The sequence below is a fragment of the Bombina bombina genome, chromosome 1, assembly GCF_027579735.1.
Source record: "Bombina bombina isolate aBomBom1 chromosome 1, aBomBom1.pri, whole genome shotgun sequence".
NCBI classification, from domain to species: Eukaryota; Metazoa; Chordata; class Amphibia; order Anura; family Bombinatoridae; genus Bombina; species Bombina bombina.
The window spans coordinates 774,123,985-774,142,081 of NC_069499.1; the positions used below are offsets into that span (position 1 = coordinate 774,123,985).

General features: G+C 40.8%; 1 protein-coding gene across 5 annotated transcripts in view; it reads right to left on the minus strand.

Moving 5' to 3' along the window:
* POF1B (POF1B actin binding protein) overlaps nucleotides 1-18,097 on the minus strand; it is a 198,254-nt gene that overhangs the window by 27,726 nt on the left and 152,431 nt on the right. For all 5 annotated transcript variants that reach the window (XM_053699349.1, XM_053699347.1, XM_053699346.1 and 2 more), the window contains one exon: nucleotides 17,360-17,455. In XM_053699349.1, the coding sequence (XP_053555324.1) occupies nucleotides 17,360-17,455 (96 nt within the window). The remainder of the gene's footprint in view (nucleotides 1-17,359; nucleotides 17,456-18,097) is intronic.

An 18,097-nucleotide genomic window follows, 5' to 3' on the forward strand; every position in this document is an offset into this window, starting at 1 on the left:
GTGAAGTGGCGCGAAGCCGCCATTTTAGCCTGCACAGCACTTCACTGCAACAAGCAGCCATTCTAGCCCTAAGCCCACGCTACCTCCTGGTCACCACCCATATCAAGCCTCACTATAAGTTTGTTTCTGGCACCTATCTAAGTGTGAGGTTGCTGGCAGGCCTATAGCTTTACATATCGCCTCACCGGCTGCCCACGTGGAGCACACCGCTTCTTTTGGGGCCTTAAATTTTTGTTACAGAGCAACGGCTACGCAATCTCCAGTGCCCCACTCCAACATCTGAGCTGACAATACACTCAAGGGGAATTAAATTAATGCTCACTTGCTAACTGAAAACCCTATTGGCCTCCCCAGCTACACGCTGCAGGTTCTCCTCCAGGCACCTAGCTCAGATTTGGGGACTGCTTTTGGACACTCAATCTTTCAGGCCACTGAACAGTGATTCTTTCTGAAGTGACAGAAGTGACTTTTACCTAAGCAATCTTTATTTAGTGCAGTGGGTGGGCACTCTCCCATTCCCTTTCCTGCTGTTTTCACTACAGCAGGTCATATCCCATCTCCCCTTCACCGGACTGGCCCAGAGGTGGCAACTTCCCCAGGGGGGGTGCCAAACGCTGACTCCTAGTTCAGAGAGATCTGCCAACTTGAAAAAGACTGCACCTGACTCATTTTAAGCTGTCAGACAGACACCTCAAACGCCTGTGGCTCCTTCAGAATTGACAGAAACTGGATCTATCTAATATGGAATAACTTCCTTTAGGCCTCCTAGGCCTGTCTACCACACAGTGATTATTATAGCCACCCTAGGGGGAATACCTTGACACCCCTGCACACGCTCCCACCAAGCACCTCCGCCACAGTGTTCACATCTCATCTAACATTCAGCATGTCTCAATCAGCAAGAGGGAAAAAGAACAAGCAGCCTTTCCTACCAAAAAAAACTGTGATGGACCACTTTGGTCCCTCGGGAGGAATATCACAGTGTGACATGGAACCCCCAGACTCCCCCAGGTCTGATGCCTCAGATCTTGCACTTGCGGCCATACAAAATATACAGCATGCCCAACCCGAGGTAGCTACTCCATCTTTCATTATGGACTCTCTAAAATCCCTGCTGGACAAGCACCATGCCTCATTCACAGCCCAAATGGCAGCCTCCACAGCTGAACTCAAAAAAGAGATCTCATCCACTAATGAAAGAATAGATTCTCTAGAGAGAAGGCAGGAGGACGCTGCTGTTGAGCATTCCAACTTGCAATCCTTCACGCAGCGCTTAGCAGATTATCTTGAAGTGGTAGACGACAAAATAGCTGATCTAGAAGATAGATCTCGGCGGAATAACCTGAGGATCCGAGGTATCCCCGAGACAATCTCCCCAGCTGACCTTCAACCATACCTGAAAGAACTGTTTCAAGTGCTCGCCCCTCCCGCCACAGAATTAGAAGCCTTAATGGATCGGGCACATCGTGCACTTAAACCTAGAGGTCTCTCAGACGATCAGCCTAGGGATACAATAGTACGGCTTCACTATTTCACCTACAAGGAGAGAATCCAGAGAGCGCACTTCCAGAAACCACCTCTCCCGGAAAAATTCAAAAACCTGCAGATCTTCCCTGACCTTTCAGTGAGAACTTTACAAAAAAGAAAGACCTACGCTGAAATAACCTCCATCCTACGGAGAAACGAAATTAGGTACAGGTGGGGCTACCCCATTAAGCTGTTAATTTTCCGAAACAATCAGTTATTCACTGTCCAAACTTCAACCAAGGGATACGAACTTCTAAAGATGTGGAACCTATACCCCCCCCAAAAAGATAAAGAAAAACCACAAGCCAGGCATTCCCAACTGAGTGCATCAGCAGCAGAATGGACAGACTCCAACATTCCTGCTGGCCGACAGGGTGCTCCAGAGGCCTCCCGGCCAAAGGATTTGTCAACTCCCTCTGCTCGTGGTCTTGGGCCACAGAAGCGACATGACGCTCTAGAATGGTCCTCTCTTCCCCAAAGACACAGATCTGGATCATCTCATTCCTAAAATCCGAAGATGTGATGTCATCCTGTGGTCCCATTAACGGAAACGGTTCTTGAGGGACATTGTTTTTGTGCTAGTTGGAGGAAAGCGATCCAGCATCCTTCACACTCCTTGGTCCTGCCTGCTGACTACTGTGGCCTATGGACGATAAGTATCTTTCTTAGACTCTATTTCTTATTAATAAAAATGTGTTTTCAAGATGCTTCTGCCATTGTGTATATAAATTTGCTGAGATCTTCATACCACCCAGCTACCATTTCTGTGTATAGACTGTAATATTGTCCTATCTGTACAGTAAGCTCTAGTTTAGCCCCTACTGGTTCAACTGTGTGATGATTACCTTGCTAGTCGGGGACGGGTTGGTCCGCAGGTCTTGAGTGCTTGGTGTGGGCCCAGCCGAAGCACGTAGCCTGCACATTAAACAAACATGTCTTTGTCTGATAGCACTTATTTACGATTGTACATAGTATACATTGTAGAACAGTTTGGCACGGTCGCCCCCAATGTTACTTTTCAGATATACTCATAGAATTCGAACATGACACTCTCTAGCGCTGTGGGGTGAATAACTAGAGAGGTAAGCTAGCTTGCGAGCGCAGTCAACAACTTTCTCATTAACACCTTTGTCTAGTTAACTCAACAGTAGAACTATCACACCATAGATAGATGTACAGGGCACGACATAGCTAGCTGACACTCTCACACACTCCTAAATGAGCGATGCAGGCGATCTCATCATATTACAGAGCACATGGTTTCTACAATGCAGCGCGGTAGCGTTAGCCGCATGACCCGCATCCAGAGCATACACATCTCCTCAATGCTTGGCTAGTCAGAGTTAGCAGGTAGCCATCAAAGCATTCCTCCGGCACCACATTCACAAACCCTAGTTTCCATCGCGTGGGCCCACTGGGTGTCGTAAAGTTGATTCCCTGTTTTTTTACATTATGATGTTATAACTGTTGTTATCGTTATAGTAGTTCCAGGTATGAAATTACTGTTATCTGTTATGTTCTCTGTATGCTATATATTATCACTGTTGTACAATCTCAGCTAACATACATTCCTTTCATGTGACAGGCCACAAGGCCGACAATCTCAGTTCTGACCCCCTTCACTTAAGTTTCACTTAATCTGTCATGGTGCGGCTGGTCCCCCCCCATATGGCCCGCCAGTAATAATAATATTAAGAATTGCAATTTCCTTTAACAGGTTCCACCACCTCCTCCCCCCAGCAATAGACCCCCACCCCCTATTTTTTGAATGTGCCTCCCTTTCTTGGGAAGACGATTAATGCGGTTTATCTTGGCCATACCGCGATCTTTAATTTGTTTTTAACTCACCTTCACAACAACATAGTCTATTCTGAGCTATAATATTTGGGAATTAGTCCAAGCTATAGGAACAGCACCAGTTGGGTTTTCTCCCCCTTTTTTTCTTTTCCCTTTTTTTTTTTTTTTTTTTTTTTTTCTTTTACCCTTTTTCTCCCCCTTCCCCTCTTTCCGATCTTCTTAGCTACTCCCCCTGTCTTCCCCTGTTTCCCCCACCCTCCTTACCCCCCCTTAACCTATTTAAAGATGGCGCTCATCTGCTCCTCCCTTAACACCAGAGGGCTTAACTCTCCGGACAAGAGAAGCAGACTAATCTCTTATCTGACCCGCTTTAAAACTAAAATAGCTTTTCTACAGGAGACACACTGGGTGGAGGGTTCCCCTATCTCTCTACAATGTAAACAGTACCCGATAGTAGAGGCGGCTTCCTTCACGGGAAAATCCAGGGGGGTAGCAATATTGATACACAAGTCCATACTTTTTGAAAAAACAGAATCCTTTAAAGATGCAAAAGGGAGGTTCTTGAAACTAAACTGCAGACTTGATAATATTCCATATACTCTAGCTAATTACTATGGCCCAAACTCCTGTCAAACACGAGCCTTTAGAAGGTTTCTACGACTGTTGACATCCCATAAAACACAGAACCTACTCCTGGCAGGGGATTTCAATATGCTACTTGACCCTGTATTAGACAGGCGCTCCCCTAAGCTTAAGCCCTGCGATAAACAAACTGTTAGGACCGCAAAGCAATTTAGTAATCTTCTAGCCCAATATAACTTATTTGATGTCTGGCGCTCCCACCATCCCACCTCCAGGGACTACTCCTACTATTCTAGAGTGCATAACTCCTACACAAGGATTGACTATTTTTTCTGTGAACCAAAACTGCTTGACCTGGTCCAGTCGACACACATGCCTGACTGCACGTGGTCTGACCACTCCTCGGTTCAGCTTGTTCTGAATCACCCCACCGGTGCCCTGCCTAGGCCTTCTTGGAAACTCCCAGAATATTTACTTTCCAGTCCAGATCAGGTTACACTCATTCAGAAAGAGATTTTAGAATACCTAAACATAAACGACAACGGTGCGGTCAATGACTTTTGCCTTTGGAGCTCCCTCAAGGCATACCTCAGAGGAGTGTTCATCAAGCTGACGTCAGAACATAGGAAGCGCTTAGGTAGTACACTTGCCCAACTCCACACCACCCTAAGGAGACTTACTCCTCTGCATAGGGAATCGTTAGACCCCCAGATTCTTATTCAAATTGAGGCCACCAAGGCGCAAATCTCTGCCCTAGAACTAAAAAGGCACCAAAATCAGGTCCGTTTGTTTAAACAGACTTTCTATGCTAAGGGAAACAAAGCTGACAGGTTACTGGCTAACAAGCTCCGACAAAGGACTGCGGAGGCTCGCATTCCATACATTAAAACATCCCAAGGAACTGTCCGATTACCTGCAGACATAGGGAAGGCCTTTGCCTCTTACTATTCCAAGCTGTATAACTTAGTAGATTCTCCAGCCCACCAGGTTCCATCCACACAACATATTCAGAATTTCCTGGACACCCTTTCCTTACCGACTCTCACAGTGGCCCAGATAGAACTACTTGAAGCCCCATTTAGTGCCAAAGAAGTCCTCTCCGTCATCAAGTCTCTAAAACCGCATAAAGCCCCAGGACCAGATGGCTATGGCGCTCTGTTTTACAAAACGTTTCACCTGCAGCTCGCCCCGCTTCTAACCAGAGTTTGTTCCCTAGCTAGGCAGTCAGGCACCCTACCGTCGGAATTATTACAGGCGATCATTGTGACCATACCGAAACCGGGCAAGACCCCTAATGTGTGCGAACACTTTCGGCCCATATCACTGATTAACGCTGATGTGAAGTTGATGGCGAAGCTTATGGCTTTCAGATTGAATCTTGTGTTACCATCATTGTTGGATGGTGACCAGGTAGGCTTTACTCCCGGCAGAGAGGGCCCGGATAATACCCGCCGAATCCTAAATATATATCTTGAGGCCAAGAGACGCAATCTTCCCTGTACAACCTTAGCCCTAGATGCCGAAAAGGCTTTTGATAGGGTAAATTGGACATATCTATTCGAAGTACTAACAAAGTTTGGATTCCCCCCTGGTTTTTGCTCTTGCGTCAAGGCCTTATACGCGGCCCCCACGGCCTCGGTAAGGGGACTGGGGTTCTGCTCTTCACCTTTTCCCATCACAAATGGGACACGCCAGGGTTGCCCCCTCTCTCCGTTACTTTTCGCCTTAGTCATGGAGCCGCTGGCCGAGGCGATAAGAATTAACCCTGACATTCGGGGGGTAGAGATTGAGGGCACCCTACAAAAAACCGCACTATTTGCGGATGATCTAACCATATTCCTGAGCGACCCCTTATACTCTCTCCCCTATCTTTTCAAGCTACTAGACCGGTTCGGGCATATTAGCTATTACAAACTCAATGTCAACAAGACAGAGGCCTATGTCATTAATGTACCAGACGCGACACTCGCGGTACTCCAACAAAATTACTCTTTCAATTGGTCTCAGCATCGGATTAGGCATCTGGGGGTCTATCTATCTTGGAGCATCCCTACAATAATTGACTCTAACTTTTACCCCCTCCTGCAGCATTTTCAGTCTAGTACTGATAAATGGAGTGTTCCATGCATTTCATGGCTAGGACGCATAGCAGCATTCAAAATGCTCTTACTTCCCAAACTCACATATCTATTCCGTTCGCTTCCTATCCCTGTCCCCAAGTCCTTAATTAGCAAATTCCAACAAATTTGCAACAAATATATCTGGAAAAATAAACACCCTAGGGTGGCTACTAGAATACTGCAACAGCCATTCTTAAGTGGTGGCGCGGGCGCCCCCAACTTAATCCATTACCACGAAGCCTCGAGACTCTCCCATATTCTGGCATGGAATAACGTTGACAGTAAAAATAAGTGGCAAATCCTGGAACAGGCGGCGCTCCCCGGCCCTCTCGTGCTTCGGGACCTGATCTGGCTGCCCAAACACATTAGGTCATACTATAAAATACAGAACGTAGTCATTACCCATGCCCTCCGTCTCTGGGACAGGCTACGCTCACTCCCTCACATAGCTCCCCACCCCTCTCCCATCCATTCCCTGACGGGCCTGCTAGCGGCCCTCAGGGATTCCAACCCTGGCCTATGGCAAGAGCACGGGATACTCCACGTGGCGGACCTATACCTCAATAAAAAGTTTCTCTCCACTGAACAGTTCACCAATACCTACAACCCGAATCAACTTCTCTTGTTTGAGTTTTGGAGGCTCAGGAGCCTCCTGAAATCTTGGGGATTTCTAAGCCAGCCCCTCCGTGATCCCACTATGTGGGAAAAAAGATGGGCCAACAACATGAAGATACCCAGAGCCCTGTCGGTCTCCTATAGAGACTTAATGAACTCCCCCACTTACCTCAGGTCGGCTTATGCTAGGGCCTGGGAGCACGCTTTCCAGTTTCAAGCAGAACAAGTCGACTGGGCCAGAGCAGTAACTATAACCAAACGGGCACTCCACTGCATTACCCTACTTGAATTATATCTCAAAGTTTGCACGCAATGGCACCTCACGCCTCTCAGGCTATTTAAAATCTCCCAAATTAACTCCCCACTATGCTGGAGGCAATGTGGGATGGTGGGCTCGCCAGCACACATCTGGTGGGAATGCCCAAAACTTGCCCTCTTCTGGAGTACTGTCTCACACCAATGCAGGAATCTATTTCCTCACCTTAGGACCTCCCCACAAGTGGCTCTGCTGCACCTAAACATAGACACAGCTTCACCCTCAAAATCCTTACTTCTTGTCTACATCCTTATCTCAGCCAAATTGGCCATTGCGAGATTATGGAGACAAAAAAACCCTCCCACCTGGGAGGAAGTTGTCAGAACCATGACCTATCTCGAGACAATGGAAGGCCCGATTTTCACTCACCACAATAAAATCTTCCTCCACTCAGAAATCTGGGAAACATGGAGACAGATGACCTAACTCCCACGCTGAATAGCAAGCAGGAACGATAGACATACAAGCCAGTCATCTCCCCCTCCCATTCCCATTTTCCCCCACCTGTGACCCCTTTCCCCCCCTTCTTTCCCTTTTTCTTTTTTTTTTTTTTTTTTTTCTTTCTTTCTTTTCTCTTTCTTTTTTTTTTTCTTTCTTCTTCCCACCCTAGGTGTTGGCCTTATTAGCCACACCCAACTGTGATTATGCTCTTCCCAAACTCGCACAATAATATAGACATCTGAAACCCACCAATAGCTTAATATGTGCATAGTTTATTTCAAAAGACAAGATAAGAAAAAGAGATAAGAAACCTAGCAAGAGAAGTTCAATGTTCATAAGGAGATTCAATGTTATATGTCTGTCTACTTGTTTCAATTGTTCCTGCCATGTTATAACCAACTGTAACATATGAAAAGCTATGTAACCTGTCTAGCAATGGATTGTAATATGTTACCTTTCTGAACTTCAATAAAAAAATTATATAAAAAAAAAAAAAAAAAAATATTGTGCACATGTTGATAACAGAAGTGAATTTAAAAGTTATTTAAAATGGTATGCTCTGTCTGTATCTTGAAAGTTTAATTTTCACTTTTAGCTTTCCTTTAAAATGTGTGATTCTAAGTATTTCCCATTGTTGTACATAAATCTATTAATCTTCTGGGAGTGTAGAGGGATCACGTATTTTACAATCTTGTACACAAGCTACTAATGCATCTCTGTAACAGAAAAGGAGTGGGATGGTTTGAGTATCTCAGTCTACAGATTTTAATCCATTTAACAAACACGGTACCTAACTTGGCATCTATAATTGCTTCACGTCTAGCTCTGGCGAGTCTGGCGTGTAGAATACTTGTACTGCAGTTTTGTCAAAACCCATCTCTTGCAATCCCATTTTCCTGTGTGGTTCATTCAAACAACTTTATGGTCACACCCTGACACCTGTTTTGACTTGTTCTTTCCATAGCCTTTAAATCACAACAGCAAGTAAAACACTTTATAGCAACATAATTAGTTTATAAGGAGTAAGTAAGAAGCAAATGTGAATGTTTCATAGGCTCCCTGAGGCTTTCTAGGAGACAAAAAATAAAAAGTTTTTTTCATAGCGTATGCAAAATTTAATTGTGGGAAACTAAAAAATTAATAAGTTGCTGTATCAAGTAATATTAAAATATCCAATTAATTAATATCACAAGATCAGGCTTTAAGGGGACATTAAAGTAATATGAAACCCCCAAAAAATGTATTTGTGAATCAGACAGAAGATACAATTTAAAAAAAAAAAAGTTTGCAATTTCCTTCTATTATCAAATTTGCTTAACTCCCATTATATTCTGTGTTGAAGAGATACCTAGGAAGCATCTGGAGCACTACATGGCAGGAAATAGTGCTGCGCTCTAGTGCTCTTGCGGATAGATAACATTCTTGCAAAACTGCTGCCATATTGTCCCTGCTTTTCAACAAAAGGTACCAAGAGAATGAAGAAAAATTGATAATAGAAGTAAATTAGAAAGTTGTTTAAAATTGCATGCTCTATCTGAATCATGAAATAAAAATTTTGGGCTTCCCTTTAAAGTGATTATATATATATATATATATATATATATATATATATATATATATATATTATACACATATACACGGAAGGGAACTGCACTCTCATACCGGACCAGGTACACATCCCATGACCCTGCAACATGCTCAGCCCTGGGTGCCACTGGCACTCACAGGAAGCTGTGCTGTTTCCAGAGTCACAGGCAGTTAACCCCAGACAGGTCTGGGTGCAAGAACCATAGGGAAAATTACAAAACAAATTAATACAACACACAGAGAAAACCCAGCACTCACTTACAAGCTCTCAGCTAAGATTTAAAAGCAAAAATGGAAAGGTTAGTCACCGCATCTGGCCAAATGGGACAAGCCCAGGTACCTCATCAAGGTCCTTTCCAATACCTGGGACCCTAAAAGGACCTTGACGTGGTACCTGGGCTTGTCCCATTTGGCCAGATGCGGTAACTAACCTTTCCATTTTTGCTTTTAAATCGTAGCTGAGAGCTTGTAAGTGAGTGCTGGACTTTCTCTGTGTGTTGTATTAATTTGTTTTGTAATTTTCCCTATGGTTCTTGCACCCAGACCTGTCTGGGGTTAACTGTCTGTGACTCTGGGGACAGCACAACTTCCTGTGAGTGCCCGTGAGCACCCAGGGCTGAGTATGTTGCAGGGTCATGGGATGTGTACCCGGTCCAGCATGAGAGTGCAGTCCCCTTCCGTGTTTTGTATATGTCTAGGGTGATTACATAAGCCTGTGCACCCTTCCCTTGTTCCCAGTTTGTTTGGATTTGAGAGCTTGCATTGTGTGGTTGTTTTAGGTTCCCAGGTATTGGAAAGGACCTTGACGAGGTACCTGGGCTTGTCCCATTTGGCCAAATGCGGGTAACTACCTTTCCATTTTTGCTTTTAAATCGTAGCTGAGAGCTTGTAAGTGAGTGCTGGGTTTTCTCTGTGTGTGTGTATATATATATATATATATATATATATATATATTATATATATATATATATATATAATACAGGTAAAGTCCGGCACCAGTTTCTCCGTTAGTTGCTGGGTGCAAGCTACCTCTGTCCCACCCAGACAGGTAAATATAGAAGCATAGAATAAGCTGCAGCACTCCAAATTTCTTTTTGTGTTATTTTATTACAAGCAGTAAGACAAAGGCGACGTTTCGGGCTTTCGCCCTTTCTCAAGCCAAGTGAGAGTGGCTTGAGAAAGGGCGAAAGCCCGAAACGTCGCATATGTCTTACTGCTTGTAATAAAATAACACAAAAAGAAATTTGGAGTGCTGCAGCTTATTCTATGCTTATATATATATATATATATATATATATATATATATATATATATATATATATATATATATATATATATATATATATATATATATATATATATATACACACACACACATACATATACACATGTATATACACATATATACACACACACTCACCGGTCACTTTATTAGGTACACCTGTTCAATTGCTTGGTAACACAAATTGTTTATCAGCCAATCACATGGCAGCAACTCAATGCCTTTGCATTTATGCATCTAGACGTGGTGAAGACGACTTGCTGAAGTTCAAACCGAGCATCAGAACCATGAAGCAGATGGGCTACAGCAGCAGAAGACCACACCGGGTGCCACTCCTGTCAGCTAAGAAAAAGAAACTGAGGCTACAATTCGCACAAGCTCACTAAATTGGACAATAGAAGATTGGAAAACTGTTGCCTGGTCTGATGAGTCTCGATTTCAGCTGCGACATTCAGATGGTAGGGTCAGAATTTGGTGTAAACAACATGAAAGCATGGATCCATCCTGCCTTGTATCAATGGTTCAGGTTGTGGTGGTGTAATGGTGTGGGGATATTTTCTTGGCACCCTTTGGGCCCCTTAGAACAAATTGAGCATCGTTAAAATGCCACACCTACCTGAGTATTGTTGCTGACCATGTCCATCCCTTTATGACTAAAGTGTACCCATCTTCTGATGTCTACTTCCAGCAGGATAATGCACCATGTCACAAAGCTCAAATCATCTCAAACTGGTTTCTTGAACATGACAATGAGTTCTGTACTCCAATGGCCTCCACACCAGATCTCAATCCAATAGAACACCATTGGGATGTGGTTAACAGGAGATTCGCATCATGGATGTGCAGTCGACAAATCTGCAGCAACTGCGTGATGCTATCATTTCAATATGGACCAAAATCTCTGAGGAATGTTTCCAACACCTTGTTGAATCTATGCCACGAAGAATTAAGGCAGTTCTGAAGGCAGAAGGGGGTCCAACCCGGTACTAGCAAGGTGTAACTAATAAAGTAGCCGGTGAGTGAGTGAGTGTGTGTGTGTGTTGTGTGTGTGTGTGTGTGTGCGTATATATATATATATAAAAATAAACACATATACACACACATACATACATACACACACACACACAAATAGACAATGTATTTGCCACTTATTAATCACTACAATGCAAAAGATCTGAACACAAAATAAATGCTTTTAAAAATATTTAATCATTTTCTTATCAAGATTTGCATTAACTTGCAATTCATTGAAAAGCATCTTGAATATATTTATTTAAATTCATATTTTCTATGGACAATTAGAGGTAGATCTAAATCAGCTTCTATAATGATTTTGCAATCAGTGCGTAGAATGTTGCAATATTCAGGTTCAGAATCCTGCAGGACTCACCCAGCAGAAGGAAAAAATGATTTTCAGCGTTTAATCAGTGAAAGAGTGTGCAAAATAAAGGTTTTGTTTTTTTAACGCTCACAATTAAACATCTTTATAGGTGGTTCATTTTTGAGCTACATAATTAGTTATTTAATGTTTGGTAAATTCTACACGGGACGGAAATATTATTGGTGCATCAGGTACAGTGGTGGCACTAGGGGCCAAGTGCTGGGGAACCTATAGCAGCCAGTCTATACCTAGGTATGTGCAGAATGTGTACAATCCTAATGCAGGGGAGCCTCTTATTAGTGCAGGTCTATCCTCAAAATTATTATACAGGTCAGCATATATATATTTATTATTGCTTAACACTGAGTTGTCTTTGGGGGCCCCCCAAAACAATTTGCAGCAGGGTCCTCTGTTAAGTAGGTCCGATACAGATTCTAAATGGCATCCTGCACAAAAGGTATCTACATTTTTTTTACTTTCTAAATTAAAGGGCCACTAAACCCAAAATCTTTCTTTCATGATTCAGATAGAGAATAGAAATTTAAACAACATTACAATTTACTTCCATTATTTATTTTGCTTCATTTTTTAAATATCCTTAGTTGAAGAAAAAGCAATGCACATGGTGAGCCAATCACACGAGGCTTCTATGTGCAGCAACCAATCAGCAGCTAGTGAGCATATCTAGATATGCTTTTCATCAAAGAATATCAAGAGAATATAACAAATTAGATAAAATAAGTAAATTAGAAAGATGTTTAAAATGGCATTCTCTTTCTAAATCATAAAAGAAAAAATGTGGGTAGCATGTCCCTTTAAGGTAAGGCAATACAGAGCTGTAGATAGTTTGAAAAGCAGTTAGGTCAGGAAGAATTAATTTATAAAATCTTCCTGGTCAAAATAAGTTTTCCTTAAAAAAAAAACTGCCATCTGTAAAGCATGTTCTGTTAAAAACATGACTAAATAAATGTTATGTATTTGTTATTTAGCTAATGACAATTTGACTAAATAAACTGAGCTATTTGGTTGCACTCAATGTATTAGTATATGAAGAGGTTTCCCACGATTCATTGATTCCTTTTTCAAACTTAAAGCAAAGAAAGAGCCAAGCTATTCAGAGCCACAGTGCAGGAGCTGGACACCCGCCCACTCACATTCCTCAGGGGCTTAATAGTGCTGAGACTGTATCACATATTTTTTTTATTGCTTTAAGTAAACAGCTTGTTAGGTTCTCCTAGCATTAGTCTGCAAGATAAACTACCCAGGAAAACCCCCTTTCTGTATGATCTGTTCTGCATGTGACATAATAAAGTATCTTCTGGTTTTAAATTGTACAGCATAGCACAATAAAAAAATAAGGTATAAAATAATAAATTAACACGTATTGAGCGATTCAGATAATATACATAGTTATGTTACACAGCATTAATCTTGTATTGAGTATAGTGATGCCAGGTGTCCAGTATTCATCCCTACAGTTCAGTATTTCAGCAAGCTGTCCAGTAAAATCTATACAAATATACTGGAAAAACCAGAGTGGCAGCTACATTTTGAAGGCCTCCTATGCCTCAATGCATTACAAATATGGCCCGAAAAGGAGAGATATTGCACACGCACTACTCAGTGTTTTTGGCAGTCTGTAGCATGTTAAGATACTGCTCTGTGCGTGTTTAGCCACTCAGTTAAAATCACGTCTCTTGGGTTAAAAAGTATTGGGTACTTGTACATTGCGGCTAATCACCCCATAAGGTATTGTATGGGGAACCATGACAGGGCTTTATGTGTGCTACTGGCAATCTGTTGTTGTGGGTGTTATTGGCAGCCAAATAAATAAAATAATTGATTTGTGTGTTACTGGCAGCTAAGGGGATAAAATCTACACATAGTATGAAAAATATATGTTCATTGTGTGACTCCCGTGTACCACCTGTGCCCAGTAGATTACAACCCTAATTTATTCAGTTTGTGATGAACCTTTGTTTAACAGTTTGCTGGTTAAAAACATATATTTGGAAGTGCAGTATGTATGTATGTATTGGGTACTTGTAAAGCGTGGCTAATCACCCGTAAGGGTCTCAAGGCTGCTCATTTTATCGACCTCTGAGTAGACCTCACCGGGGATCAAACCTGCAACCCTTTGGTTGCTACAGAGCTCAGCCACAGTGCCTTAGCATGCACTGCCTTAGCATGCTGAGCTATCTGTCCAGCTTCAGTAAAAGTTTTGCAGAAAGCTAGCAGTAATCTCAATAAATCTCAATTGTTTTGCCTTATAGTTAGAATATATCCTATACAGTTGTATATAAAAATTTGGGTACCCTTGACCAAATGACATTTTGTTGAAGTGCTGCAGTGAACACAATTAACTCAACGTATTTTTGCAAATTGTAATGCAGATTTACTATTTATTTGCCGAATTTAACGGATTTGAAAAACAAACAAACAAACTAGACATTACTGTCTAAATTGACTGGTTAGTCCTTTGGTCTTGACTCTTGGAACCTCTCAGAGTGTTTTACTTACATTCAACAACCATGGGCTCCTCTAAGCAGCAGACTGCAGCAGATCAGAAAATAAAGATAATTTCTAAATATTTCTGCTTATAGTATCCACTGTCCAAAACGTCATTATGAAATGGAAGCTAAGAGGAACAGTTACAGTGAAGACAAAATCTGGAAGACCAAGAAAAGCCTCCAGTAGAACTGCTCATAGAGTGGTCAAGAAAGCAAAACAAAACCGCCATATCACTGCAATGGTCCTGTAGGAAGATGTAGCTGGCACCGGAGTAGTGGTGCACTGGTCTAATGTACAATGATGCTTGTACAAATACTATTTGCATGGGAGCATCAGCAGAAACAAACTTTACCTGCAATTCCATTACAATTTTCAAACTCTGAAGTGTGCAACACAGACAGCACATAGATAAGCCATAGGCATTTTAGAGCCAAATGCTGTGGTCTGATGACTGAATATTAACACATCCTTAAAGCTCTTATCCCTCAGTGAGTGTAGAAACTGAACCTGGAAAAAGGTTGGACGTTCCAAAAACAAACAAAAAAAGTAAATTATCCAAAAAACACCTAAACATCAATGAAGATTTAGCTAAAAAAAACCCCAAAGATTAAGGTTTAGGAAGGGTCTTTACAGTCTCTAGAAAAAAATATTATTATTAAATTATTGAAATTATCTGGGCTGATCTCAATCATGCAGCACATGCAGGAAAGCCTAAGAATAGCATGTAAGCCTAAGAGTCCAGCTGTTTGTAGATCACCTTCTTAAGAGATGAGTACAACAGTGTGACTCTTGGCAAGGCCCTCTACCTATTTGATCCCTATAATTGTTTTGTTGTACTCCCCCTTTGTTTATAGGGCTGCGGAATCTGTTGGCGCTCTACAAATAAAAGATTATAATAATAATAATAATATTTATGAGCTGGAAGTATTCTTTAAAGAAGAGAGAGGATGTACATTAAAATGTACAGAAATCGGACTGAGTCTTCTCTGCAGAGGATGTGCTAACTCCTTATAACTTGGAAATTTGACAAAATACATTGTTTGTATAACAAAATACAGGTAGATGGCAAAGTGTGTTCTTAAAACATATTAAACAATATTTATAAATCTGGAAAATTAATCTAAAACACCAACTATATACTACTTTAACAAGCATAGTTTCACCTGGATCGATTATTGCGAGTGCAGCAACTCATATGCATGAGGAATACTCACAAAACTACACACAACTGGATATATAATAATTATAAGCAATGCATCATATTAAGATGTTGCAAAAAAAAAAAAAAAGATATATATTATGCTATAATACACTCATTGATTGCATGTGTGCAGTGACCCACTATGAGAGCTACATAAACGGCTGAATCTTGTGATTAAAGATTTTGATACATTACTTCTGTATTTTATTTCTTAGCTGCTTGTGGACTGCTTGGGCAAATTTAGTTACAAATCATATACTGCCAGTATGAGCTAATAATGGGCACAAAGGCCTGTATTAAAAGTATTAAAGTTGTTTAAATTTAAAGTGACATTAAAAGGGACATGAAACCAAAATTGTTTTCTTTCATGATTTAGAAAAATCATGCTATTTTAAACAACTTTCTAATTTACTTCTATTAGCTAATTTGCTTCATTCTCTTGATATTCTTTGCTGAAAAGTATATCTAGATAGGCTCAGTAGCTGCTGATTGGTGGGTGCACATAGATGCCTCGTGTGATTGGCTCACTCATGTGCATTGTTATTTCTTTAACCAAGGATATCTAAAAAAATGAAATAAATTAGATTATAGAAGTAAATGGGAATGTCGTTTAAAATTGTATTCTCTATCTGAATCATGAAAGAAAAAAAAATTGGGTTTAGTGTTCCTTTAAAGTCAAAATTAAGTGTTCACCTTTCAGATAGAGCATGCAATTTTAAACAACGATTCAATTTGCTTCTATTAGCAAGTGTGCTTTGTTCTTTTTGCGTCCTTTTGTTGAAGGGTAAAACTAGATAGGCTGACAGGTTCTTCAAAGCATAAACTTCCTTAGCATTCTATGGCAGCAGTGTTTGCCACTATGTATAAAATTGCTGCAAACACTGCTATCAGATGGCTAAAAAAACATGCTCACTTACAATTATTCTTTTACAAAGGGTACCAAGGGAACTATGGAATATTGATAATCAAAGTAAAATTGTAAAGATATTTACAAATGCTTGCACTATGCAATCCATTTAAAGGATTTAGCAGCACTAAAAATAAACAGGACCTTCAGTGGTGACTTTGTAAAAAAAAAGTGTGCTAATCGTACCCTTTCTGTGAGTTACCTCCAAGCTAAACTAAATGGCAAAGGCCACCCACAGAGCAGCATTCTTTTTTAATGAGGTGACATTTCTACCTCTAACCCAATAGCTGAGCTAGCCAATCGGCACTGTTCTGTATGCTTGCACGGCTATTGGCTTAGAGGTAGAAACGCACCCTCATTGGAAAAAAAGAGTGATGCGCTGAGGGTGGCCAGAGTAGCTTACTTAAGTGAGGAGGTAGCGGCACAGAAAGGGTACGATTAGCACAATATTTTTTACAAAGTCATCACTGAGGGTCCTATTTATTTTTAGTGCTGTTAAATCCTAGCGTTTTTACACTAGAATTACCATCACTTTGTTTCATTTGCACTTTATTGTCCCTTTAAATTGAAACTGATACTATTTTTTTGGTTTTGTTCTTCCTACTAATGCTTGCATGCTGATAAGGACAAATGCCTGCGCTTTACTGATGAGCATGACAAGAGAATACTAACATATTCATAGACAGGAACATGAGTTTTTCAAAACACACACAAGAAATGCATTTTTAAATTCACTGTTTTAGAACGAAAAAAACTAAAAGTTGACTACAATGTAATTTCAGTTGGTGTTCCTAGAAAGCAGTTGTTCCACTGACTTAGAGGTGCAATTTATCATCCCCAGTCTTGTCTGCACAATGACTATTCACAAAGACACTCTCTCTGTTGTAAATTATAAGGTTTGGTGCTAGAGGGGGATAAAGACTTTTTATTCACTAAAACATCCATTAGCATCCGCTGCTAGCGTCTTAGAAACAATGCTTTACTACTTTAGGGGTGTATCTATAATAAAAATAAAATCCCCTTAGATACACAGCATTCAAACAGTTAAAATCAAACAAAACAGCAAGGAATGACTATAGCCTAAGTGATTACCTGCTCTGTCTGAAATGAAACCTTCTTCTGGACGTCCTGTTCAATAACCTGTTCGTAGGATGCATTACTTCCTCTGGAGATATTAATCTGTTTTTCCTACTCAAGACAAAAAATAAATAAAATGCATAAAAATATAAATACAATATAAATAAACAGCAAAAGGTTGAGTATTTCAATGCAAAGAATAGATTACATTCTGTTATGTCGTTCCATGCAACTTTGAAATTTGTTCTTTTTTTATTTATTTTTTGCTACCTAGTTTAACACATCTGTGAGTCAATAAAAATAGGCATATGTTTATAGCCACCAATCACCATAAAAGCTCCCAGTAATGCATTGCTGCTCCTGAGTCTACCTAGGTATGCTTTTTAATAAAGGACACTTAAAGCGAACAAAGTAAATTTGATAATAGAACATGCAATTGTATTACATAGTTATTAATGTTGGGCTACAAAGCTCAAACATACTTAAAGGGGAAGTAAACACATTGTAAGTAAAATACTTAGAGGTTTCTTGCTATGGAATAACAGTTCAGCCAATTATAAACATTTTTAAAACTAATTAAATTGAAAGTAAATCCTAGCGTTGTACAAACACTAGGATTTACTATTGAAACAAATCAGATACTTCAGAAAGCTCCTTTATTAGCTGTGCGGTAAATCCGGCTCCCATGGGCGCCAAGCCGGATTTACCGCACGGCTATTGGCTAAGAGGTGAAAACGTCACCTCTTAGCCAAA